General features: G+C 41.4%; 1 protein-coding gene across 4 annotated transcripts in view; it reads right to left on the reverse strand.

Moving 5' to 3' along the window:
* The window catches only part of kcnh6a (potassium voltage-gated channel, subfamily H (eag-related), member 6a), a 47,807-nt gene that overhangs the window by 6,654 nt on the left and 14,425 nt on the right, over window positions 1-26,728 (reverse strand). For all 4 annotated transcript variants that reach the window (XM_077212724.1, XM_077212723.1, XM_077212725.1 and 1 more), the window contains 5 exons: window positions 25,019-25,221; window positions 3,952-4,377; window positions 2,477-2,894; window positions 1,785-1,984; window positions 1,259-1,511 (listed from right to left, as the gene is read on the reverse strand). In XM_077212724.1, coding sequence (XP_077068839.1) covers window positions 1,259-1,511; window positions 1,785-1,984; window positions 2,477-2,894; window positions 3,952-4,377; window positions 25,019-25,221 — 1,500 coding nt within the window. The remainder of the gene's footprint in view (window positions 1-1,258; window positions 1,512-1,784; window positions 1,985-2,476; window positions 2,895-3,951; window positions 4,378-25,018; window positions 25,222-26,728) is intronic.

The raw sequence follows: 26,728 nt of genomic DNA on the forward strand, positions 1-26,728 counted from the left end.
AACCGAAAACTTTTTTTCTTTGTACAGATGACAGCTTTATCAAACCGATCCCCGTCCACACAAATCTGTGAAAATGCTGTATATATGCATGCCGGACAAGTAGTTGGCGATGTCACTTTGTAAATAAAGACTACGTGCACGTACGCATTTTTCTCCCGAACGCACAAACCTATAGACACAAATTACATAATCTTCATAAGATATTATAATTTTCTTTCTAAGGATGGTAATCTTGATAATACTGTATTATTTCTTTGTCTTCCGGGTAAATTTCATCTTCACAAAGCCAGAACCATTCACTGCAATCCCAATTTTGGAATGTTCTCCTCTGATATAAAGTCCCTTTTAAGAAAATGCCACACATGCTTCGAAAACATAGATCAACCTTGAGTCTGGTGTAAAAAAACTTTCATTTTTCCTGATAACAAAATGTTATACTGTGTTGATTTGTGTAATTCTTATAAACCGCTTGTGATGAATCATGATGTCTGAATGCCCCCCTTATTTCTTACTGTTAATATCTGTATCCTTTAATTTTCAACAAAAAAAGCCTATAGACTAAACACGTACTACGCATGTGCATGACATCACCGTTTTCACAGATTCGAGTTGATAAGGGTGTCGTTTTCAAAAGTTTGCGTTTTCACGCCACCAAAACGCTGTTGTCCTGTAAATGAACGGCTAAAACGCATAAAAGTCTTCCATTTTTAGTTAAAAGCCGTGTCGTGTAAACAGCCCCTAAGTCATTCTTGGCTAAGTCTTGTTTGTCACCACAGAATTTTTCGAGCGCGCTGTCTTTTCGTTTTTTCATGTTTATGGTTTTGACTTTCTGCCTGGGATTCTTGGTTCTCCCTGTTTGCCTGTGTTCCTGTGCCCTGTTATTGGCCTATTTAGCCTGTTTATTGGACTACGTCTTTGATCACACTTTTAATAAAATACTGCATTTGGATCCTCAACCTATTGTATGTTAGGACCCTACACTGCTGACACAATATAATTGTAATAGTATTTCACAATAGTGTTTTACTGTATTTATGATCAAATAAATGCAGTTTGGAGAGCATAAGATACTTCTTTAAAACAAAATCTATAAAAATAAGCAAATAAGATCCAGTTACATCAACTTTCCGTGCAAAACTGAAACAATAAATCTAAAGTTGTTAAGGCAGCAATTAAACTTTATTTTTCAAGCTGAAGTGAGTTCAAATGAATGAAGAATGAAGCAAAAGATAAAGACAGAATTAGACAGAATTCCAACCTAAAATGGCCACCACCACATCCTCTCTGAGGATCTCTATGGAGCCGCGGGAGATGAAATATAGTGCGGTCAATACGTCTCCACTATGCACCAGAGTGTCTCCAGGTGGGGCATGGGTGGTCTTAAAACGCATGGCCAGAGCGCGCAGACAACCCTTGCTTGCCCCCTGGAATGCCTTACAGTTCTGCAGCAGACTGCGGTTCAGATGCAGACAGATGTCAGCTTGCAGACACTCCGGAAAACCCTTTAACACCTGGGAGAAAAGCAATATTGAAGAAGTTTCACATTTTTATTCAGAAAATTCAAAAATAAATTAAATTCAACCCCAGAAAACTTACCAGGAGTTTAAAAAGTAGCATATCAAGTACAAAGAATAAAATTAAAACTTTTTTTCCAATGGAGGAGCTTTATAACATATAGTTGGGGGGAAGCCCCCTCACCATACTTTCAACACTGTGGAGAGTGTATATAAGTATTTTTATGTACTGCTGCAGGTTGAATTGCAGGGTATGTGGGTTTAACTCACAGCGTTCATGTCGATGCCGTTAGTATAGGACCAGGCGTGCTGGAAATATTCTTCCAGTCGTTGCCGAAGGCCTCCTGGGATCTGATGGAACCTGATGAACTCTTTCACCCGTAGCATCTGAGTGTGGTAGCGAGCTGTGCCTGAATACAACCTCTGAATTATAGCAGACACATTGCCAAAGATACTGGCATACATCAGGGCTGGAAAGGAAGAAGATCAAAAGACTATCATCAGCAAAGAGAATGGTACAAACAATATATTTTTTAATTTATTTATATTATATACACACTACCGTTTAAAGTTTAGGGTCATCTTTGAAAGAAGTCTCTTATGCTCACCAAGGCTGCATTTATTTTTTATCAAAATACAGTAAAAACATTTCTAAATATCAATGTTATAAACAGTTGTGCTGATTAATATTTATGTGGAAACCGTTATTCATTTATTTCAGGATTCTTTGATGAATAGAAAGTCCAAAAGAACACTATTTATTTGAAATAGAAATATTTTGTGACTTTATAAATGTTTTTTAATTTTTAAAAAATCAGATTAATATGTCTTTGCTGAATAAAAGTATGCATTTCTTTTCAAAAAACCTTACTGACCACAAACTTTTAAATGGTAGTGTATAATAATGTTTAAGATTTGAAGACTTAGTTGTCATGTCTAATATAGATAATGAGTCCACTTACAGCCAATGAGCATGACACAAATGGAGAAAATCTTCTCGGGGTTGGTGTTAGGAGAGACGTTTCCGAATCCCACACTGGTCAAACTACTGAAAGTGAAGTACAGTGCAGTTACATATTTATCCTTGATGGAGGGGCCGGAGAAGGAGTCACTGTCATTGTAGCGCTTGCCAATCTGGTCGGCCAGGTTGTCCAGCCAGCCGATCTTCATGCCTCCGATACGGGCAGAGCTGGTGCGCTCCACATTGCCAATGGCGTACCAGATGCATGCCAGCCAGTGGGCGATGAGGGCGAAGGTGCACATGAGGAGGAAGAGAACTGCTGCGCCATACTCAGAGTAACGGTCCAGTTTCCTCGCTACTCGCACCAATCTCAGCAGCCGTGCAGTCTTTAGAAGGCCAATCAGAGTGGTGGTTTGAGGCTGTAAGGAGGAGTTTGAGAGGATTAGTTTGCATTTCATAACAATCACTCTTATTTTTAATTTGTCTGCATGGTTGTGGCGGAATGGTATTTATGACCTCCTTTTTTCTATGGCATACATAAGTGGAATCTCTGAAGTCCTAGCCACTTCTGTACGTGTAATGAAAGTACTTGAGCCATCGAGTTTTCAAAAAAGCACCGTAAGACTATCAAAGACTCTTCTGAATTGATTGGATAACTTTATGTGAGGAACAAATCACTATTCACAAATAACATTTTTCCACTGAACTGCAGTGTTTTGCAGTCAGTGATTTGAACAAGTCATTCAGGCCAGATTTATGAACTGGATCAAACGATTGATTAAAAAAGACTCAAAAGAATGATTCATTCACATATTGGACATTACTACTACTCTCATGAACTCTTGACTAGGGCTGATATCAGGATTTGAGACCTACATTTTGGTCTGTTCATCATACAAATCTACTGTATCATATGGCTTAAGTAGTCTTTTAATTAAGGGGGTGAGGAACGAATGAACGAATATCCCTTTGAGAGCTGCTAAGCACTTAAAAGATCGTCATTTTCAAGAAGAATGTAGTCAATGTGAGTTTAAACAAATATAAAAATGCATAAATGCTTCCAGTGTGTTTATATGCAAATCCATACTTAAATAAAAAAAATAATCACTATAATAAGACTCTGGTTTTCATGAGCAAAAATGGCAGATTTCAAATGAAATACTTCTGGAAACCGTTACTCAAAGAAGTAAGCAATAAGTATGAATTATTAACATATGAACATATGAATTATTAAAATGGCTGTGGGTTCATCATTCTGTGAAGGTGACTTTCCTCAATATGGCAGAATCTACATGCATTCAGCATACCAAACACAATCAACATTATAACACTGCGATCAATATTCTAGATTATTCATTGATTAGTCTGAGTGGTTCTTCTAAAGGTAGAATGCTCTAGCTGTACATCTGAAATATCATATACCATATCATACACATATATTCATATACCACCTAGTTAGCACATCACAATCCTCACCTCATCTGAACCTGATCTGAAAATGAGCAGGTCGAAGGGAACCGCAGCCACAATGTCTATGAGGAACCAGCCCTTGAAGTAATGCTGAGCGATGCTAACGGGATTGCTGACAACCTCGTCGTTGTGATTGACATAAGTGGTCCTGAAATTGATGAGGATGTCGATAATGAACATGACGTCCACCACCAGGTCCACTACGTTGAGGGGGTTGCAGGTGTAGCCGCAGGTGCGCCTCCTCTCGTCCTCCTGCTCGTTGAGGAGAAAGGCAGCGGAGTAGGGTGTGAAGACGGCCGTGTAGAGCACCAAGAGTAGGATGATCCAGTCCCATACTGCTTTGAACGGGCTGTAGTGGAGGATTGTCCACTTGTGGATGCGTGGAGCTTGAAGCTTGTACTCGGGAAGCACATCTGCCCCGAGTGACAGTACCTGGGAAGAAAAGGAGAGATGTTCAGAGGATGTCATTGGGTATCTTTAATTGAAATTCCATTGATGCAAAGAGTCAAGGTTAGCATCGCCGACAGTTTTGCTGGCAGATTTCATAACTACAACATTCATAACTACTTTTTGTTAATTGAAATAAAGCTGAAATAAAATAAAGGTAACATTTTACAATGAGGTCCAGTAGTTAACATTAGTTAACTACCTTAGTTCACATGAACTATAAATGAACAATACATTTATTGAAGGGATAGTTCACCCAAAAATGAAAATTAGCCCAATGTTTACTTATACTGAAGCCATCCTAGGTGTGTATGAGATTCTTCTTTCAGATGAATCCAATTTTTATCCAGTTTTTTTAAAAAAATGTCCTGTCTCCTCCAAGCTTTATAATGAGAGTGAATGGCTGGAGAAAATTTGAAGGCCAAAAAAGTGCATCCATCCATTATAAAAGTAATCCATATGGCTCCAAGGGGTTAATAAAGGCCTTCTGAAGTGAAGAAGCCATGCATTTGTGTAAGGAAAAAACCCATATTTAAAACTTTATAAATTATAATCTCTAGCTTTCAACATAGGGCCGTATTAATCGATTTACGGTGGAGGACTAACCCCTGACCCGACGAACAACGTAATGACAAACGCGGAAGCTCAGAGGAAAGAGCAAAACAAAACACCGGTCGCGAATCGCAACTCAACTTGCGTAGTATGCGTACGGTCGTCTGGCGGAAACAAGTTATTTTAGATTATAAAGTTATAAATATGGGCATTTTTCTTAAAAAAAACCCATGGCTTCTCTTCAGAAGGCCTTTATTTACCCCCAGGAGCTGTGTGGAGGTTTTTGTTTTTTTATCATGGATGGATGCACTTTTTTGAGCTTCAAATCTTCTCAACCCATTCACTCCCTTTATAAAGCTGGGAAGAGCCAGGACATTTTTAAATAAAACTCAGATTGTATTCGTTTGAAAGAAGAATGTCATATACACCTAGGATGGCTTCAGGGTGACCAAATCATGGGCTAATTTTTCAACATCTACTAATACATTATTAAAATCAAAAGTTGTATTTGTTAACATTAGTTAATACACTAAACAAAATGAACAAACAACGAATGACTGTATTTTTATTAACTAACATTGACAAAAATTCATTAATACTGTAACAAATGTATTGCTGATTGTTAGTTCATGTTAGTGTCAGGACTGGTTTGATCATCAGCCTTTCTTTTGTGGTTGTCAGTTTCTCTCACTCTGCTGTCACAGCTGCACCTCATTCTAATCAGTTCTCCTTACACACACACTTGTCCCCCATTTTGCATTGATTTTCTCCACTACTTATGCTTCTGTTTTTATTGGCTTCTCTGTCATTGTGTCTTGGTTACTGTCCGTTTCACTAGTGTCCTAAAACAATCTGGTTCTAGTCGTGGCCAGTTCATATGCCTTGTCTGTTTATTTAATCCTGTTTTTTTCCCCTCTGATTTCCCCAGTCAACTGACTTCTGTCTTTTCTCCTGCCTGCCCCTTGGATTTCGCCTTTGCTCGGTGGCTTGGCTGCTTTGCCCTTTTTCATCCCAACACCCCTAAAAGTTAGTTAATACATTAACTAATGTTAACTAACAAACCTTATTGTAAAGTGTTACCCAAAAAAAAAGTAAATATTAGTTGTAAAACTCAAACTAATTGAAAATTAGAACGAACTGAAATAGGTTGAAGCACTAAAATGACTAACAGAAAATAATATGGCAATAAAAAACTAATGCAAATGACAAAAGCATTAATTAGCGTAACAAAATTGTCGGCACCAATAGCCTCGTGGGCAAGTGTGCCGTTGCGCTTTGGGCGATCAGAGTCAGAGTCCCGGCTCTCTCTCTCTCCCACCTCCCATGCCAAAAATAAATCTTTAAAAAAATATATATAAGCATAACAAAATTACAAACATTTATTTAAAATGAAAACTAAAAACAAAAGCTCATTGAAAATATTATTAAAATAATATAATAGCATATAAATAATACCTACTTAAATAACACTATCTGTAACTCTATCTAAAATTAGCTGTGTACTCAGACACAAGGCAATATACGAATTGCATACATTTCCTTATATTATAGTAATGCATATAAGGAATGCATATTAAGCTAATGCAATTATTCAAACAAACATGCCTACTACAAGTTGAAGTCTATTAGTGACAGTGTAAAATGTCAGAACATACCTCAATAGACGCACACGCACGCGTACACACACACACACACACACACACACACACACACACACACACACACACACACACACACACACACACACACACACACACACACACACACACACACACACACACACACACACACACACACACACACACACACACACACACACACACAAACACACAAAAGGAGATACAATGGACACTAGATGATATCTTGTTCAAAGGCATTTTAAAAAACAGACATTTCACTCAATGCTTTGAACTGTATTGTCAGATCTAATTTTAACCCAGAGCACGAAACATCTGCAGACATCTGCTCATCTTTCATGCTTTGTTCTTCAAGATATAAGCCTCCTTTTTCTTCTTGACATGTGCCATTATTAAAAGGAAGGGCAGCAGCCATGTCCTACAGACAATAACCAATTTTAAAGGGTACGGACTGGAGAAACGTGAAACAGGGGGTCTGTCTTTGAGCCGAGTGTATGTTAATCGACCACACTGCTTGGAGTGGTGTAAATGTAATGGAGAAATGACAGAGAAGTAAACAGGAAAAAGAACCAAACCTTGAAGAGTCTGTTATTATTTATTCTCCTTATGCTTCTCATGATCTTCCAAATCTGTTTGCTGTATGTCTTTGTGAAAGATATTTTACACACACACACACACACACACACACACACACACACACACACACACACACACACACACACACACACACACACACACACACACACACACACACACAAATAAAAAGTATGGCCTAGGTAAGTATGTATGATTTGATATGTCTCTGAAGTCACACAATAGCTTTGTTTGAGGAACAGAGCCATTTTAAATCAAACACAGCAACATGACACCTATAGACCTTATTCAGAGCAGCACCAATGCAGGTATTAAAGCAAGGCTGTGAGAGTGTTTTCAAGCTGTATAAAGCTCCTAGATCACTTATAATTTTTCACAGCACATGTTGTCTGGAGTTTTTTGGAAAGATATTTTTCCATTGTTTCGCAAGCAGAACAATCCAAAAACACACTAAATAACAGTACAACCCAAGGTAGAGATGTATGTCAATCCCTCACAGCCTCGCTTTCATTCCCATTAAAAATCAAAGATTGCGCTGGTCATGACAAAGGTTTGACGTCATGACTTATGTCAAAAAGACACTTAAAAACCAATGACGTTTGAAGTTATTGACATCCAACCTTCACTATTCACAGTCAACTATTTCACACTCTCTCGGACATTAATAGCGAAGGTTTGTATTGTGTTACTAAGAGGCTTTGCAATGTGGTCTGGATCATTTCATCCATTCACATTCACATGTCACGTCAGAACAGACTACAGCTTTCCATTATCTCTCTCAACTCTGATCAAAGATCAATCGCTGACCATGGCTCTTAAAAATAAAGGTTCCACAAGGGGGTTTTCATAGAGATACCATTTTGTTTTGTTTTTTCAGAAAACAATTCTTAAAAGAACCATTTCTTTTTATTTTTGCAGTGTGAAGAACATTTTAATAATCTAAATAACTTTTAGGTTCTTTTTCCACTATAAAGAACCTTTTGTGCAATAGAAAGTTCCATGGATGTTAAAGGATCTTTACGAAACCATAGATGCCAATAAAGAACCTTTCAACTTTAAGAAAAAGCAAGAAACTTCACTGTGCATTGAATCAAATAAAGACAAAAATCCCCCAAATAAATGAAAAAATAAACAAAATCAAAGGTAATACATTATGCGACAAGTATTTTTTTTTTATGTCCAACACATTATGTCCACAAGTAGGCAGCTGGGCTATATATGTAACAGCTGAACTATTTCACACAGACCTATTTTCTGCCAGAGCTTTTCCCCAACAGAAAATCACTCCTTTAATACACCATTAGCAGCCCATGATTACTGCTTGGACAGATGACCATGACAACCACTGGCTGCCATGGAAACTACAATCGAAGAACATCAGTCATGTGGAAAAAGTTGGTCGATTTTTTGGGGGAAATGTTCTAAATTACTCTAACAGTTGTCATGTTCAAGCATTGATAATAAAATCTCAAACCCAGTACTGCATTTTTTTTGTTGGAATTGGTATGCATTGCAGTTTTCCTTTCTTTTCCTTTTACACAAATTTCAGAACACATGACAATCTAATGCAAATTCACAGTCTTATGCACTCTGTCAAGGAAGTAATGAATGAATTTTCAAATTTTCAGATGGTTTGAATCTAATTCAGGGCTTTTACTTTCCTTTAGCATTTAAGGGCTCAGAATTGCCTGTGTTTAAGCAGATGAATGGCTTCATTCAAGCAAACAATAGCTTTGTTGAACAGAGTTTTAATGTAATTTACCCGTTGCCACTAACTATTTAAGCTAATGCAGATAAATGATAAATGTGCTAAATGTTTTAGTTCATTAGTCATATCACATACCATTAAATGAGAAAGTACATCTGTAACGTTTTTAAAGTACACATCCATTCATAAAATCTTTCTGAATATAACATTTATGTGCATGCTGCATAAACTGCAGTCTCTACTGACCGGTACGACAATGAGTGGCTCCTTGTCCATGTTGTCCAATGTGTCAAGCTGACTCACAACATCCACTGCAAAACTGTTTCTTCAGAAAGAGAAGAAACTCCACAGTCTCTACCTCCAAACAGACATGTCATCTTTACCACACACATACTGTACAAATACACCTGATCTAAAGAGAGAAAGAAAGACAGTAGTACTGGATAGATGGACGATGGCAGCTTTCCTATTCCAAGGGAACGAAAAGATGGATTGCAGAACAAACAGGCTAAACTGCCTAAATGTACCAATTTACAGGGAGAAAATCGACAGGAAAGGGTGTGGTGAGGGAGGGTGTGGAACATTTCCAACAGGTCAAACCAAATGAGAACTAAAAAGGCTGAAAGAGTCTCACAAACTGATTAGTTGTTAAAGTACAGCATGGGTGGTTATTGCTTCTGCTTTTGCCTGCCTAAATCAGTTTGGTAATGTAGAAAGAGTTTTTGAGCTTAAATAAGATCAGTGCATCTGCAGGTGAATGGAGAAAGAAATGCGCAAAATCCTGAATGAAACTGAATGAAAACCACAATCTTAAAAATAAAGGTCCTTAATTGACATTGATGGTTCCATTAAGAACCTTTAACATTCATGGAACATTTCTGTTGCACAAAAGGTTATTCACAATGGGAAAAGGTTCTTCAGATAATTAAAATATTCTTCACACTAAGAAAAGAAGGGTTATTTTAAGAATTGTTCACTGAAAGTTTTTTTGGGGAACCCAAAATGGTTCTGTTGCATTGCTAATACACCCCCCTTTTGTCTTTTGTTTTAAAGAGAGCAGTCCACAAAGTTCTGTCAAAATATTTATCTTTATCTTCATGGGCTAGTTTTCATTCAGTGTGGAGACAGCACCTGCCATTTATCTTACATAAGTAATATGAAATATTTTGCATTATTTTTCCAGAAATGTATTCCAGAAGTACAAAAAAAATTTTTTTTAAAAATATTAAATGAAAATGTAGCAATAGCAAGCTAATATATGTTCCCTTTCAGGAACGTCGAGCTGCGTGAAACGCTGCGGGAACGCCTCTTGCATTGTGCGTCATGAAGCACGTATGGAATCAGCCCAATGGCGAGACGGAACTTCACGAGTGACGTCATCGACCAGGAAACTATAAAGCACACCCCTGAACACAATGGCGACAGCTTCTGTTGTCTTCAGCAAGCGCTCTGTGTGTGAATCTGTCCCTGTGTTTTTGTCTGTTCTTAGTGATTGGCAGGAGTTTTTCACTTAAAAAACTATATATAATATATTCACATATATCAGTATGACGAGCGAGCAGCAATACAGAAAGTGTGTTCCCCCCGTACTCGTTTTCTCACGGGTGGGGATACACACGATCTGTGTGTTGTTTGTTTGGGAGTGCAGCATGCCCAGTCAGCTCTCGAGGGGGCTGATTTTAAGCATTGCGAGCGTTTTCCATTAAGAACGCTCCGCTCCCGACGATCACTCTTCGAGGAGAGTGGTTCGGTTCGCGCTCCCCACGAGGTGTCGAGGTCGTGGAAGAGACCCGCCTCTTATCGTGTTTTTAGCCCCCAGACTTCCTCATATTCTAATATATCGTGGGCTAAGTTATATGGTTATGGGGCGATGCCCAAGGCGGAGGAGACTCTAGCTAGCCATCTTTCTGCTGAGTCTCCCTCGTCTCTTAAGGCACCAGCTTTACCCACCAAGCCTCTCAGAAATACTTCGGCTCTGGTGGGTAAGGCTTATTCGGCGGCTGGTCAGGCTTCGGCGTGTCTGCACACGATGTCAATATTGCAGGCATACCAAGCCGATCTTTTAAAAGATATGAGTGAGAGTGAGGAGGTCAGCACTGACGTGGTTCGAGAACTGCGTCAGGCTGCAGATTTATCTATGCGTGCCACCAGGGAATCGGCTAAACTAATGGGCCGTTCTATGGCAGCCCTGGTAGCCGCAGAGAGACACTTGTGGCTTAATCTGTCTGATATGAAGGATAAAGAGAAAGCTTTTCTTTTGGATGCTCCACTTTCTCCATCTGGTTTATTCGGTGACGCGGTAAACACGGTCATAGATAAATTTCAGGAAGAAAAGAAACAAGCTGCAGCTTTTCAAAAATTCCTCCCACTTAAAGTTCATGTCCCAGGGTCTGCTGGGCGAGGGCAGACCAAGCCGTCGACTAGCTCCTCACATAGGGCACAACAAAGGCAGAGTGTTGCGTCTCGTGGCCCCCCTTCTAAACAGTGGGAACAGACGTTACAGTCTCAGGCGAAGCCTTCTAGTGGTAAGACTGATCTGAGGACAGTCATTATGGCTAGGAAGGCTTCGTCTAAGAAGTCCTGACGCCACTGGTGTCAGGATGCTGAGGGTGGTCCCCACCGTGAGAGGGAGGTGTTCACCGCTTCAGACGGTGCCCGTTCTCTCACGGTGCCCTCAGGGGTCCCTTCTGCCAACCCCGCCTTCGTGTCGGGGCGCAGACGGGCCCAGCGAGCGCTTTCCCGAGGGACGCTCGCCCCCTCTGAGGAGGGGTTTAGAGCAGTCAGACCAGTTGTCCCCTGCTGGTGCACCGTTACAGGGCGCTGTGTCTGCTGCTCAAAATATTCCAGAGGCCAGCCTCGAGAGGCTGCTACCCTTAGTAGATTTTCTGGGAGAGTGGAAAAGTCTTCCAAAAATATCTCAGTGGGTTCTGCATTCGATAGAAAGGGGTTATGCCATTCAGTTCAGATCTCCTCCTCCTCGATTCAACGGGGTCCTGCCCACCGTGGTGGGCCCCGAGCAGGCTCTGGTAATGGAACAAGAGGTGAAAACGCTCCTTCAAAAGGAGGCTATAGAACGGGTTCCTCCTCCCAGCGAGGAGTCAGGTTATTACAGCCGATATTTCATCGTTCCAAAGAAGGATGGGGGGTTGCGTCCAATTTTAGATCTGCGCCTATTAAATCGTGCTGTAGCCAAGCTCAAATTCAAGATGCTTACGCTAAAGCAAATCATGTCACAAATCAGGTCAGAGGACTGGTTTGTCACAATAGATCTGAAGGACGCATACTTCCACATCTCCATCCTTCCGCAACACAGGAAGTTCCTGAGGTTTGCTTTCGGGGGCGAAGCGTACCAATATCGTGTTCTTCCGTTTGGCCTAGCGCTCAATCGCAGCAGCAAGCGGCTCGGCATCGAGATGTCGTCCTCGCACACATATCTCCATCACAGATAACATCTTTTCTGGGGGTACTATGGGATTCTGTGGCAATGCGGGCTCGCCTGTCGCCTGCCCGCATCGCTTCGATTCTCTCAGCTGTAAAAAGAGTAAAGCTAGGCCAGTTGCTCACTGTAAAGCAGTTCCAGAGACTGCTGGGTCTGATGGCAGCAGCGTCCAGGGTTATACCCTGCGGCCTGCTGTACATGAGACCATTACAGTGGTGGCTCAGGACCAAGGGGTTCTCCCCGAGGGGAAACCCCCTCCGCGTGATCAAAGTTACACAGAGTTGTCTCCGTGCTCTGGTCATGTGGAGGGATCCTTGTTTTCTGTCCCAGGGACCTGTGTTGGGAGCTCTTTGTCGTCGTGTAACGCTAACGACAGATGCTTCCCTCACAGGCTGGGGGGCGATCATGAGTGGTCGCCCAGCCCAGGGTCTGTGGCAGGACCATCATCGATTTTGGCATATAAATTGTCTAGAGATGTTGGCAGTGTTTGAGGCTCTGAAGCACTTCATGCCAGACCTGAAAGGTCATCATGTTCTTGTCCGGTCCGACAACACATCGGTGGTCTCTTACATAAACCATCAGGGGGGTCTGCGCTCTCGCCCGTTATACAATCTGGCTCGCCGGATCCTTCTATGGTCCCAGGGGAAGCTTCTCTCATTGAGGGCGATTTATCTCCCGGGGTATTTAAATCAGGGAGCGGACATCCTGTCGAGGCAGGGGCCGAGGCCCGGGGAATGGAGACTCCACCCCGAGGTGGTGGAGCTCCTTTGGATGCAGTATGGTCGTGCCGAGGTAGACCTATTTGCGTGCAGGGAGACATCACACTGTCCACTGGGGTTTTCTCTCAGTCATCCAGCCCCGCTGGGGTTGGACGCTATGGTGCAGGCGTGGCCGACCAGGAAACTATAAAGCACACCCCTGAACACAATGGCGACAGCTTCTGTTGTCTTCAGCAAGCGCTCTGTGTGTGAATCTGTCCCTGTGTTTTTGTCTGTTCTTAGTGATTGGCAGGAGTTTTTCACTTAAAAAACTATATATAATATATTCACATATATCAGTATGACGAGCGAGCAGCAATACAGAAAGTGTGTTCCCCCCGTACTCGTTTTCTCACGGGTGGGGATACACACGATCTGTGTGTTGTTTGTTTGGGAGTGCAGCATGCCCAGTCAGCTCTCGAGGGGGCTGATTTTAAGCATTGCGAGCGTTTTCCATTAAGAACGCTCCGCTCCCGACGATCACTCTTCGAGGAGAGTGGTTCGGTTCGCGCTCCCCACGAGGTGTCGAGGTCGTGGAAGAGACCCGCCTCTTATCGTGTTTTTAGCCCCCAGACTTCCTCATATTCTAATATATCGTGGGCTAAGTTATATGGTTATGGGGCGATGCCCAAGGCGGAGGAGACTCTAGCTAGCCATCTTTCTGCTGAGTCTCCCTCGTCTCTTAAGGCACCAGCTTTACCCACCAAGCCTCTCAGAAATACTTCGGCTCTGGTGGGTAAGGCTTATTCGGCGGCTGGTCAGGCTTCGGCGTGTCTGCACACGATGTCAATATTGCAGGCATACCAAGCCGATCTTTTAAAAGATATGAGTGAGAGTGAGGAGGTCAGCACTGACGTGGTTCGAGAACTGCGTCAGGCTGCAGATTTATCTATGCGTGCCACCAGGGAATCGGCTAAACTAATGGGCCGTTCTATGGCAGCCCTGGTAGCCGCAGAGAGACACTTGTGGCTTAATCTGTCTGATATGAAGGATAAAGAGAAAGCTTTTCTTTTGGATGCTCCACTTTCTCCATCTGGTTTATTCGGTGACGCGGTAAACACGGTCATAGATAAATTTCAGGAAGAAAAGAAACAAGCTGCAGCTTTTCAAAAATTCCTCCCACTTAAAGTTCATGTCCCAGGGTCTGCTGGGCGAGGGCAGACCAAGCCGTCGACTAGCTCCTCACATAGGGCACAACAAAGGCAGAGTGTTGCGTCTCGTGGCCCCCCTTCTAAACAGTGGGAACAGACGTTACAGTCTCAGGCGAAGCCTTCTAGTGGTAAGACTGATCTGAGGACAGTCATTATGGCTAGGAAGGCTTCGTCTAAGAAGTCCTGACGCCACTGGTGTCAGGATGCTGAGGGTGGTCCCCACCGTGAGAGGGAGGTGTTCACCGCTTCAGACGGTGCCCGTTCTCTCACGGTGCCCTCAGGGGTCCCTTCTGCCAACCCCGCCTTCGTGTCGGAGCGCAGACGGGCCCAGCGAGCGCTTTCCCGAGGGACGCTCGCCCCCTCTGAGGAGGGGTTTAGAGCAGTCAGACCAGTTGTCCCCTGCTGGTGCACCGTTACAGGGCGCTGTGTCTGCTGCTCAAAATATTCCAGAGGCCAGCCTCGAGAGGCTGCTACCCTTAGTAGATTTTCTGGGAGAGTGGAAAAGTCTTCCAAAAATATCTCAGTGGGTTCTGCATTCGATAGAAAGGGGTTATGCCATTCAGTTCAGATCTCCTCCTCCTCGATTCAACGGGGTCCTGCCCACCGTGGTGGGCCCCGAGCAGGCTCTGGTAATGGAACAAGAGGTGAAAACGCTCCTTCAAAAGGAGGCTATAGAACGGGTTCCTCCTCCCAGCGAGGAGTCAGGTTATTACAGCCGATATTTCATCGTTCCAAAGAAGGATGGGGGGTTGCGTCCAATTTTAGATCTGCGCCTATTAAATCGTGCTGTAGCCAAGCTCAAATTCAAGATGCTTACGCTAAAGCAAATCATGTCACAAATCAGGTCAGAGGACTGGTTTGTCACAATAGATCTGAAGGACGCATACTTCCACATCTCCATCCTTCCGCAACACAGGAAGTTCCTGAGGTTTGCTTTCGGGGGCGAAGCGTACCAATATCGTGTTCTTCCGTTTGGCCTAGCGCTCAATCGCAGCAGCAAGCGGCTTGGCATCGAGATGTCGTCCTCGCACACATATCTCCATCACAGATAACATCTTTTCTGGGGGTACTATGGGATTCTGTGGCAATGCGGGCTCGCCTGTCGCCTGCCCGCATCGCTTCGATTCTCTCAGCTGTAAAAAGAGTAAAGCTAGGCCAGTTGCTCACTGTAAAGCAGTTCCAGAGACTGCTGGGTCTGATGGCAGCAGCGTCCAGGGTTATACCCTGCGGCCTGCTGTACATGAGACCATTACAGTGGTGGCTCAGGACCAAGGGGTTCTCCCCGAGGGGAAACCCCCTCCGCGTGATCAAAGTTACACAGAGTTGTCTCCGTGCTCTGGTCATGTGGAGGGATCCTTGTTTTCTGTCCCAGGGACCTGTGTTGGGAGCTCTTTGTCGTCGTGTAACGCTAACGACAGATGCTTCCCTCACAGGCTGGGGGGCGATCATGAGTGGTCGCCCAGCCCAGGGTCTGTGGCAGGACCATCATCGATTTTGGCATATAAATTGTCTAGAGATGTTGGCAGTGTTTGAGGCTCTGAAGCACTTCATGCCAGACCTGAAAGGTCATCATGTTCTTGTCCGGTCCGACAACACATCGGTGGTCTCTTACATAAACCATCAGGGGGGTCTGCGCTCTCGCCCGTTATACAATCTGGCTCGCCGGATCCTTCTATGGTCCCAGGGGAAGCTTCTCTCATTGAGGGCGATTTATCTCCCGGGGTATTTAAATCAGGGAGCGGACATCCTGTCGAGGCAGGGGCCGAGGCCCGGGGAATGGAGACTCCACCCCGAGGTGGTGGAGCTCCTTTGGATGCAGTATGGTCGTGCCGAGGTAGACCTATTTGCGTGCAGGGAGACATCACACTGTCCACTGGGGTTTTCTCTCAGTCATCCAGCCCCGCTGGGGTTGGACGCTATGGTGCAGGCGTGGCCGAGGTCACGCCTGTACGCCTTTCCCCCGATTGCTCTGCTCCCAGGAGTTCTGGAGAGGGTTCGCCGGGACGGGGTCAGTCTATTATTGGTAGCCCCGTTTTGGCCGGCCCGAGTATGGTTCACGGACCTAGTGTCTCTTCTAGACGGCTCTCCTCTGGAGATTCCGATCAGGAGGGACCTTCTCTCTCAGGCGAGCGGGTTGATACTTCACCCCCGCCCAGAGTTGTGGAAGCTATGGGCTTGGCCTCTGAGGGGGCCCAGCTCGTAGGGGCTGGTCTCTCAACCGAGGTTGTTGAGACCATCCTTCATTCCAGAGCTCCTTCCACGAGAAGGTTATATGCCTTGAAGTGGAGGCTCTTCACTTCTTGGTGTGGAGAACACCTGTTGGACCCAGTTAAATGCCCAGTGGGTGCAGTGCTGGAGTTCCTGCAGGAGCGTTTCTCCTCAGGGCTATCCCCCTCCACACTAAAGGTGTATGTGGCGGCACTTGCTGCTTGCCATGTCCCTTTCAGTGGAGTCTCTCTGGGGAGACACCCATTTATAACTCGCTTTCTTCGTGGTACTTTGAGGCTGAGGCCTGTAGTCCGCACGAGGGTGCCAGCATGGGACTTAGCTATCGCCCTAGAAGGTCTTTCCCTAGCTCCCTTTGAGCCTATTGAAGAAGTTGCTGATAAGTTTATTACTTTGAAGACTATTTTTCTCCTTGCCATTTCTTCTCTTAAGAGAATCGGAGATATTCAGGCTCTCTCGGTTGCTCCTTCGTGTTTGGAGTTTTCATCTGGGATGGTGAAGGCTTTTCTCCACCCCAGGCCAGGTTATGTCCCTAAGGTTCCTACCAATGTGGCCAGACCTATAGTTCTGCAGGCCTTCTGTTCTCCTCCTTTTACATCATCTGATCAGGAAAAACTTAATCTGCTCCGCCCTGTTCGGGCTTTAGATGCTTACGTCCACAGAGCTGCCCTGTGGAGAAAATCAGAACAGCTGTTCGTTTGTTTTGGACCACCTAAGAAGGGGTCCCCAGTGTCTAAGCAGAAGATGAGCAAGTGGGTGGTTGAGGCCATCTCACTTGCCTATGAGTCGGTTGGTCAGCCTTCACCTTTGGCTGTCCGAGCTCACTCTACCAGGAGTATGGCGGCTTCCAAAGCCTTGTTGTCAGGAGTCTCCCTCCAGGACGTTTGTGATGCGGCAGGCTGGTCCTCACCGCATACTTTCGTCAGGTTTAATGACCTAGACCTCAGCTCCACCCCTGGGGCGCGGGTGCTTTCGGCTGAATTTAATCTTTGATTCACACAGTCGGTCACTTGCTCTTATGGCGCAGCTCGACGTTCCTGAAAGGGAACGTCCCGGGTTACGTATGTAACCCTAGTTCCCTGAAGGAACGAGACGCTGCGTGTCGTTGCCATACTCCCGGCATTCCCTTGATCGACTTGCTTCAGACTTTTTCCAGAAGCTGTCGCCATTGTGTTTAGGGGTGTGCTTTATAGTTTCCTGGTCGATGACGTCACTCGTGACGTTCCGTCTCGCCATTGGGCTGATTCCATACGTGCTTCATGACGCACAACGCAAGAGGCGTTCCCGCAGCGTTTCACGCAGCGTCTCGTTCCTTCAGGGAACTAGGGTTACATACGTAACCCGGGACGTTTTCAGTCAGTATAGACCATCCCTCATGTACTGTAAACTCCTACTGTTCCTGGACAGTATCTATAGTTTAACTTACAGTATCTGTAGTAAGACCAGAGTAAACACAAGTTTAAAAAACAACAACAACAAAAACATGGGTAGCTCCTCATTAGGATGGTTTTATCAATGTAACAACGATATCAAGCAACTATGCTATTTGGTTTGACAAATTGTAGCTTAAACAGCTTTTAAAGCCACTACTACTAGTTGTAATAAAAGGGAATCAGATTCCCTTACACACTGAGCAGAGGATTTTGTATAGATCTATAACTTTTCATCTAAATCCCTACTGAATAAAATGACAAAGGAACGGTTAACAGACTTGTGGCGAATGCCAAATCCTTTATGCTGTTGAAACTAAGGATTCAAGTTCTATCTCTTAAAAGGGGATGCACAGATTACAGCAATTCAGGTCTCTTACAACAAGCTGATGCACATAAAAGATAATATATGGTCATTACTGAAAATACAGTGTTTCCATTGGAAACAGTCATCATTCAGAAATATTTAACTGCTAAATGCCACGACTGACCAATCAGAATCAAGTATTCCAGAGAGTCTCTTCTCTATTAAGTTATAGCAGTGTCTATTTACACTAAAGGCAAATAGTCAACCTCTTTGCCAAAGTTGATTTTCACTAACTCTGCCCACCAAAGAAAAAATATTTTACTTGTAGTTCAAATAGCATTTTACTTTAATATACTAAATAGCATCTATTAGTATTTGCACCTAGTGTAAATAGTGTATTTGTGATGCAAACAGTATATATCACTATTTACACAAAGTGTAAACCGCATCTACTTTTTTTTATATTGTAAATAGACATTGCCTTGTTGTTCAGGAAGTCTCTTATCGTTTTATCATTCAGGAAGTCTCTGACAAGTTGTATCTGTCATCACACAGTTCGCATGTAAGATTCTTGATTATGGCGGGGACTTTCCATATACTTATTTTTATACTGAGCTGATAATATTTCTAATTCTACCCCTGCACATCACATAAACCTTTCAAGATACAGTATACATTAAGTCATTACTTTTCCTCATGGAGACCATTGCTAGGTGCAGATTTAAGAGCGTGTTTAAATGAACTTTTTAAGTTGTAGTAAAAACGTTAAACCGTTTTGCATTATCTGCATAAGGTTATAAATGGCTTAAGAATAAACTGATCGGCACAGCTAGATTTTTGCCCAGTAAACCCTGAAATCGCCCGGCATGTAAACAGCTTAAGCTACGCTATTTTGGCATATTGAAGTCTGCATTTGTGATATGTAACAGGAAGGCATCTTTACTGCAGATCAAACCAGAGTGAGTGTTTCACTGTATGAGAGGAAGAACATATATTGTACACTTTCTTGACCCCAAAAATTATAAAATGTACAAAACCTTCCCATCTTATGCAGCAGAAGGACAAGTGGTACTGTTATCATTGAACGGAGTTATCATTGGTGGGCATGTAAATATGCTCATTGTGTGGGCATCTGGTCTCCATACAATAGTCAAAATCTGTCCCACACAAACACACACTCTAATTGCTCAATTTCGGCCACATTTACACACAGCCGGGTATTTAGAGAAACAAATATCCCCCCCCCCAGTCACTTTTACACTAGTCATCAAAACACAAATATGTCCATCCTCAATTTGAGGATCAATATAATGCAAATATGTTTGAGATTTCATACACTGTGCATGTTTTATATCTATTTTGTAACTATATCAACAGTTACTCATCATGTGGAGTCACAATCCTCTCTTATCAGTCTGCACATGTCAGTGGACACACAAACACAAACATGCTGTATGAGCGCACATTCAAATCCATGTGCTGGTGAGATCCTAATGAAAGAAGGTGCTCACATGCACATACACGAATTCACTGAAGCGAGATATCTGTGCTTATTGATATAATCTAACACTCTGTTTCATAATGATGGAACCAGGCAAATCCATTGCCACTGTCTGCACGCTGTCCACACTTGGTGTGACACACACACACACACACACACACACATACACACACACACACACACACACACACACACACACACACACACACACACACACACACACACACACACACACACACACACACACACACACAAAGATACTCAAAAGTAAAACATACACTCTGCAAAACATCACTAACAGCATTATCTTGTACCTAAGGTCAATGTAACATTTCCATGATGTGTTTTTGGCACTATTTGTATTAACAAATAATTTCAAAAATTGCTCACAGCCTGAAGAAAAGGATTTAACACGCAACATTGCGCTTCAACATGCAAAACAATAACATGATGAATGGAGAGAAGGAAGGAAAAACAAAGTAAAGCAAACTGAAAGGATGTGTTCACATTCTACCACAACAGACTAAACTAAAACAATGGGGAAGGGCAACAAGAGAAAGCAAAAAATAAAGATAAAACAAAGCAATGACAACAAAACAAAACAAACACCGTGAATGGCAATAAAAAACCTAAACATAAAAACTGGAAAAACAAACAAAAGTAAAATATAGAGATGTAACTACAAGCCACTACTACAAATAAAATGAGCATATGGTGAACGGCACGAAGACAAAACAAAGAAATAAAGGCAAACAAATTAAGGGAAAATAAAGGGGCATGTCCTCAGGCAAAAACATGTCACAGTTTGCATGTCTCACAAGTCACAAAAAGTCAACAGAGTCTGACACTGAAACAACACCATTAACAGTGATCTATGTGCGTGGCATCAGCTGTCAGTCAAATCCATCCACGCATGACCTTTTTTTTTTTTTTTTTTTTTTTTTTTTTTAACCAGGTGTGGGAGGTGAAAATCAAGCAGAGTGAAAGAGAAACACACAAAGTAGCGAGGGTAAGAAAAGAGAGTGGATGAGGAGGAGATACAAGGAGGAGATAAATAAAGGTCAAGGCAAGTCTGGTACTTACAGGCTTAAGTTTCTGTTTCAAGCTCATGGTGGCATTCTCTGAGCAGTGCTGAGACAGACACACAGAGCACTGACACAGGGAAACACCGCCCTTCCACGCTCGCTCTCTTTTTCCTCACAAACACACACACACATACTGATAAAGGTGTGGAACGGACAACAGCCATCCTATTTGCATAAAGATTAGTCTGCGTAGACAGAATATGGATGTGATACATGGATTACAAAAGATGTATTTCACACACTGCACTTATGTACAGACATGACCTTTATTTTGTGCTCTGAAACCCTAAGTTTTTCCCTTTCTTTTAATAGTTTTATTAATAAAACATGTTCCAAGTGTAGTACAAGTAATAGTAATATAATGGAAATCTCAATTTTAATGTAGAATTTGAAGGAAAGTGAATTGGTTGAGGGTGTAAATGATGTTCCTGTATTGAATAGTGTCACTGTAACTACACTTTATATGCTTGGCACTGATATTCTGGGAGGCATAATGTCACTGCATTTGCCCTCTACATCGGGACTGTGGCCTGCTTATGTCACATGCCTATTTACACTTACACTTATTATTAGAGCAATTATGCCGCATTGCTTCTTGATTTACTGGATTTATCTGAAGTAAAAGCAGGACAACTGGAACCTGATTTTTCTTGTCCTTCCAGATTTTTGTATACACTAGCATTTACAAGTTGGGGTCATTAAGACTTCGTTGTTTTTTTTTTTTTTTTAAGGAAATGAACACCTTCCTTCAGCAAGGAAGCATTAAATTGATCAAAAGTGACCGTAAAAAGGTTTTCTATTTCAAATAAATGCTCTTCTTTTGAACTTTCTATTCACCAAAGAATCCTAAAAAAACTATCACGGTTTCCACAAAAATATTAAGCAGCACAACTGTTTTCAACATTGATAATAATAATAAGAAATGTTTCTTAAACACCAAATCAGCATTTTGCAATGATTTCTGAAGGATCATTTGACACTAAAGACTGGAGTAATGATGCTGAAAATTCAGCTTTGACATCACAGAAATAAATTACATTTTAAAAAAATTTTAATAATAGAAAAATAATATTTTACTTTTTGATTGTATTTTTGATCAAATAAATGCAGCCATTGTGAGCATACTTTTGAGACTTCTTTCAAAAACCTAAAAAAAAAAAAATTATAGGAGGAGGAAACAGGGAAAGGAGAGAGAGGAGCAGGACCGAAAAAGGACCTTGAGCCAGGACTTGAACTTGGGTCGCCCAAAGCGCATCTGTGCCATATGTCAGATCTGCCCAATGGCTCCAACTGACTACAGAACTTGCATGACCTCTCTAATATTTCTAGTTTTTTTTTTTTCTGTGATTGTAGGACCCCACGTACCTACACAATTCATGATCATATTTCATTCAAATGTTAATGCTCCTCACATGCGGACCAGTCTACTAAAAACAGTACAGCTGGTCACATAACTAGGTACGTCATGTTATATAGACAAATCAATAGCAACAAAGATCAATGCATATGATCATTTCCCTTCTTGCTCAGTGTCAAATCGAAGTCCAATTATCAAGCCAGGAATTGCCTGTTCTACCTCAGGACGTAATGCAAACACAGACTGCACATATGCCTTAATACCATAATATCAAGCTAATGCTTAACGGATCATAGAAAAGCTTCACACTAGTGATTTACAGTGGCATCTTCAGAATGGCTTAGTGAACATGCTAAATGATGAATTAAAAGAAAGCCAAAATGCAAAAAAAGGTTCATGTCAGGGTTAGGTTTAGAGATAGAGGATAGAAATGAGCTAAACAGAGTAGGTAGGAGGGCCAGAGAAAGAGAGTGTGTTTGCATGCACACTTTTGACAGATGTGTGTGTGAGTAGAGAAACAGACAGTCAGTGTATCTTTGGCCCCTGCTGTCACTGCCCTCTACTTCCATTAGCCCTAGCAGCCAAGGTCACCAGCAGAGAGCAACCACACACACACACACACAGCCATCCACACACGGGTCATGCTCACGCAAATTAAAATGCTTTTTTCAAATATCTGTTTTTTTTGTCCATACAATGGAAGCCAATAGTCACCAAAACTATTTGTTCAAGAAAATTCTTTAAAAACTGAAGAAAAAAGTAGTTTGGAATGACATGAGGGTGAGTAAATGATGGCAGAATTGTCCATTTTTAATAGAACCATCCCTTTAAATAATAGTCTGTGAACTTACTCAAATATATCAAGATAGTTATGAGGAGGCTTACTGAAACATATAATAATAACTATTATTAAAGAAGGATAATAGATAGTTAGGAAGAAAAAAGAAAAAAACGTTCAGTTCACCTGTTGGAATGTGTCATATGCTGCATTAAAAACTAATACAGACACACACACACACACACACACGCACACAGGCTTTATGATTGGAATGTGCAAGCTGGCAGTAGATTTGTCAGCATGATTGATTTTTCCACTGGTAGGACAACACACAGTCTCCCACGTGTGTCCATGGAGAGAGACGTCACCAATACAATCTCTTTCTCTCTGTCATTTTCACGGTCTTTCTTTGATTCTTCTACATTCTCTGCTGTACTGCACCCCTCTTTTTAGTACTTCGCACTCTTTATCTCTAAGCTTTGAAGACAATATTTCAATTTTTATATAAACCATCGCACGAGGAGCCCGCACAATCAGTCATTTGCAGTCATTATGTGAAACATAACATACAGTAGCTTGAACACACGCGCATGCATTCCAGTAAACCCAGTACACAGCAATAATCACACGTAAAACACAGGGGTAGGAAAAGTGTGTCAGTGTGTGTCCGTTCCCTGCACAACAGCCCAATAAGCAATGCCCACATCAGCACAGGACTCAGTGGTCCCCTGTAAATAGGTCACTAACTGCTTGTGTGGAGATGTTACAAAATAGTAAATCATGTGGATGATGTCATCAACCTTTTTATTGGCTGACGAGAATGAATGAAAGCGTTTTTGATGTCAACTAGTGCAACTTTTGTAGTTTTGGTGTGTATAAATGGAACTTTCATGGAACTTTAACTAGAATGACAAAGTTAATGTGATACATTTAATGAAATTAAATCTGTCAGGCCCATAAAACCATTAAATGTCAAGACTGTTTAAACCTTCAGATAAGGTTTTGTCAAGCTTTCATCGGTTTGTCTTGACAGACTTTCCTTTTCTAGTTTAAATTTACTTCATTCAATTTAGTCACTAACATGTTACATTGCTGTTACATTAAATTCTTTGAATTTTAATTCAATGAACTCTACATAGACAAACAATTAAAAAACAGAGTAGAATTCTGATTGCAAAATAGATTGAGAGATCTAGAGGCTTATATGTAATACATTTATATATACAAATATTTACTCATTAACTATCATTCAAATGTTTGGGTTCAGGACGTTGTTTAATTTTTTTAATGTATTATTTTATTCCTCAGGGATGTATTACATTTACCAAAAGAGATTGTAAAGAATTTTACATTGTTACAAAATATTCCTATTTCAAACAAATTCTTTTGAACATTCTATTTATCAAAGAATCCTGAAAAAAATGATCAGGTTTATGCAAAAATATTTAAACAACTGTATTCAATATTTCAAGTAATGCTTCTAGAGCAGCAAATCATCATATTAGAATGATTTGAGAAGGATCATGTGACACTGAAGACTGGTGTAATGATGCTGAAAATTCAGCTTTGCCAAAACAGGAATACATTTAAAACATATTCAAGTAGACAACTCTTACTCTAAATTGTAATAAAATTTCACAATACTGCATGTTTACTGTATTGTTGATCAAATTAATTCAGCCAAAAGAGCATAAGAGACTTTCAAAAACAGTATAAAATCTTACTGACTGCCAACATTAGAACAGTGGTGTATGTATCATTTATATTATAACATTGGATAACTGCAATTAATTTGATTATTGGTATATTGCACACACAATTTTATTAGAATATAAATTATTCTAATTGTAACATGATTGACAGCCCTAATTTTCACGTTACTGGGGTTTCTACAATCTACAATTACTTGGCTTTTTTTTTATTACAACGTGTATAGCAACAGTACCATAAATAAATGCAAAAGGCACAAAAGGCAAAATCAATAGGCCTCACTTAGGAAACAGAAACAAAAGGAACAAATAACTGAATCAGACAATACAGTACATTTGCATGAAAATGTGTATGAAATACGTTGCTGTGCTGTCAAGTACTTTTTCATATTACCTGTGTGACTTGAGTGACCTTTTCTGAGACGTTCTGTGTGCGGTCTTTAATCTTGCTGGGTGCTATGATCTCGATCTCTGTGGGGGAAGGTGGTCTAAGGCGGTCCGAGCCGAAAGATATCGTCACCTGAGGGATGCGGCCAATGGCACGGTGCCGCATCAAATCAGAGTCTGAGGTGGAGTTTAAGTTACTGGGCTTCAGATCTGAGAAAGAAATATCACACCCTCTGATCAGTTTTCATCACAGTAGTCAAAAACAATAAATAAATAAAAAACATCACAGGGTTTTTGATTAAAACAATGTCATGCCACATGACTTGCATTACCATATGTATGCATGTGTTATTATAAACCTAATAGTCATTTAGACACCTATACAGAGACAGAATAAACTCTTTAGAGCTTGCGCACACACATGCAGAGCGGCAGGCGCATCAGGGGTGGCTGAGGGTAATCACAGTCGCACAAAAGCATTGATTAGGACTACAGCTACAGAAATAGGTCTGTCAGGACGCCACATGTGCCCATCTCAGCAGGGAACCAACCAGTCTTATTCTGGACTTCCAGAGACTTCAATGATACAGTTTAACATATTCGAATGCGACGCTTTGTTATGCTCATTATGCTTTGTGCTGCTTTTTGGAGTTGTTCCATAAAGTCCATTAGAAAACCAATCAAGCTCATTTTTATCAAAAGCTACTTCTATTTTAAGCCAATTGGTTTTGATCAGACTTATTATGTAGTCAAGAATACATTCAAATATAATGCTTAATTTCCATCAAAAGCATATCCTGTACTCTGTCAATGGTTAACCTGTTTAATGCTAATGGAAGAGTTTAATCACAGCTAAGAGACGAAGAGCTGATCAAACAAGGCGCATGCAGCAATAAGCTGACTGACAAGCATCTGTTCCACTCAGTCCCGGCTGGGATCCCCGCTCATGTCTGACATGAATTATCAGACATGTGACATATGATTTAAAAAGGAAGTTGCACTGCCCAGTAAAGTCAATGCCTGAAAGAACAAACAAAAAAAAAAGAACCAGAAAGAACCAAACTCCTCTCGCACTTCTCGTGCCAGTGAAACTGCAGTCCAAGGATAAAGACAAAATGTTTACGACTTTGCAATTTTCTCCACTGTAAAAGCCTGTTATAGGAAACAGTTTCACGTTGGTAAACATACTGACACAGTGGCTTTGGAAGACCAAATATTTTGCACCCTATCGGAAAGTTTATTATGGAAGCTGGTTTCCATCACTGAGGAAGCAAAAAAGGTCTTTCTCACTTTACGTCTCACAATTACAACTTTAGTTTTACTCTTAATTTAATATCTTGCAATTAATTGCAAGTTTATATCTAACATATCTGACATATCTATCAGTGACTTTTATTTCTTACCACAGTTTGTAATTTATAACTGTTTTCCATTTTAAGATGTAATTGCTATGATAAAAAAAATGAATTTTCAACATCATTACTCCAGACTTCAGTGTCACATGATCATTCAGAAATCATTATAATATGCTGATTTGCTGCTCAGCAAACATTTCTTATAATTATCAATGTTGAAACAGTTGTACTGTTTCATAGTTTTTGTGGAAGCCATGATAATGTTTTTTTCTTTGATGACTACAATGTTCAAAAGAACAGCATTTATTTGAAATATAAATATTTTGTAACATTATAAATGTCGTCAATGTCACTTTTGATCA

Source organism: Siphateles boraxobius, unplaced genomic scaffold (genome assembly GCF_051911475.1).
Source record: "Siphateles boraxobius isolate OS27281-9 unplaced genomic scaffold, OSU_SipBor_1 66, whole genome shotgun sequence".
NCBI classification, from domain to species: Eukaryota; Metazoa; Chordata; class Actinopteri; order Cypriniformes; family Leuciscidae; genus Siphateles; species Siphateles boraxobius.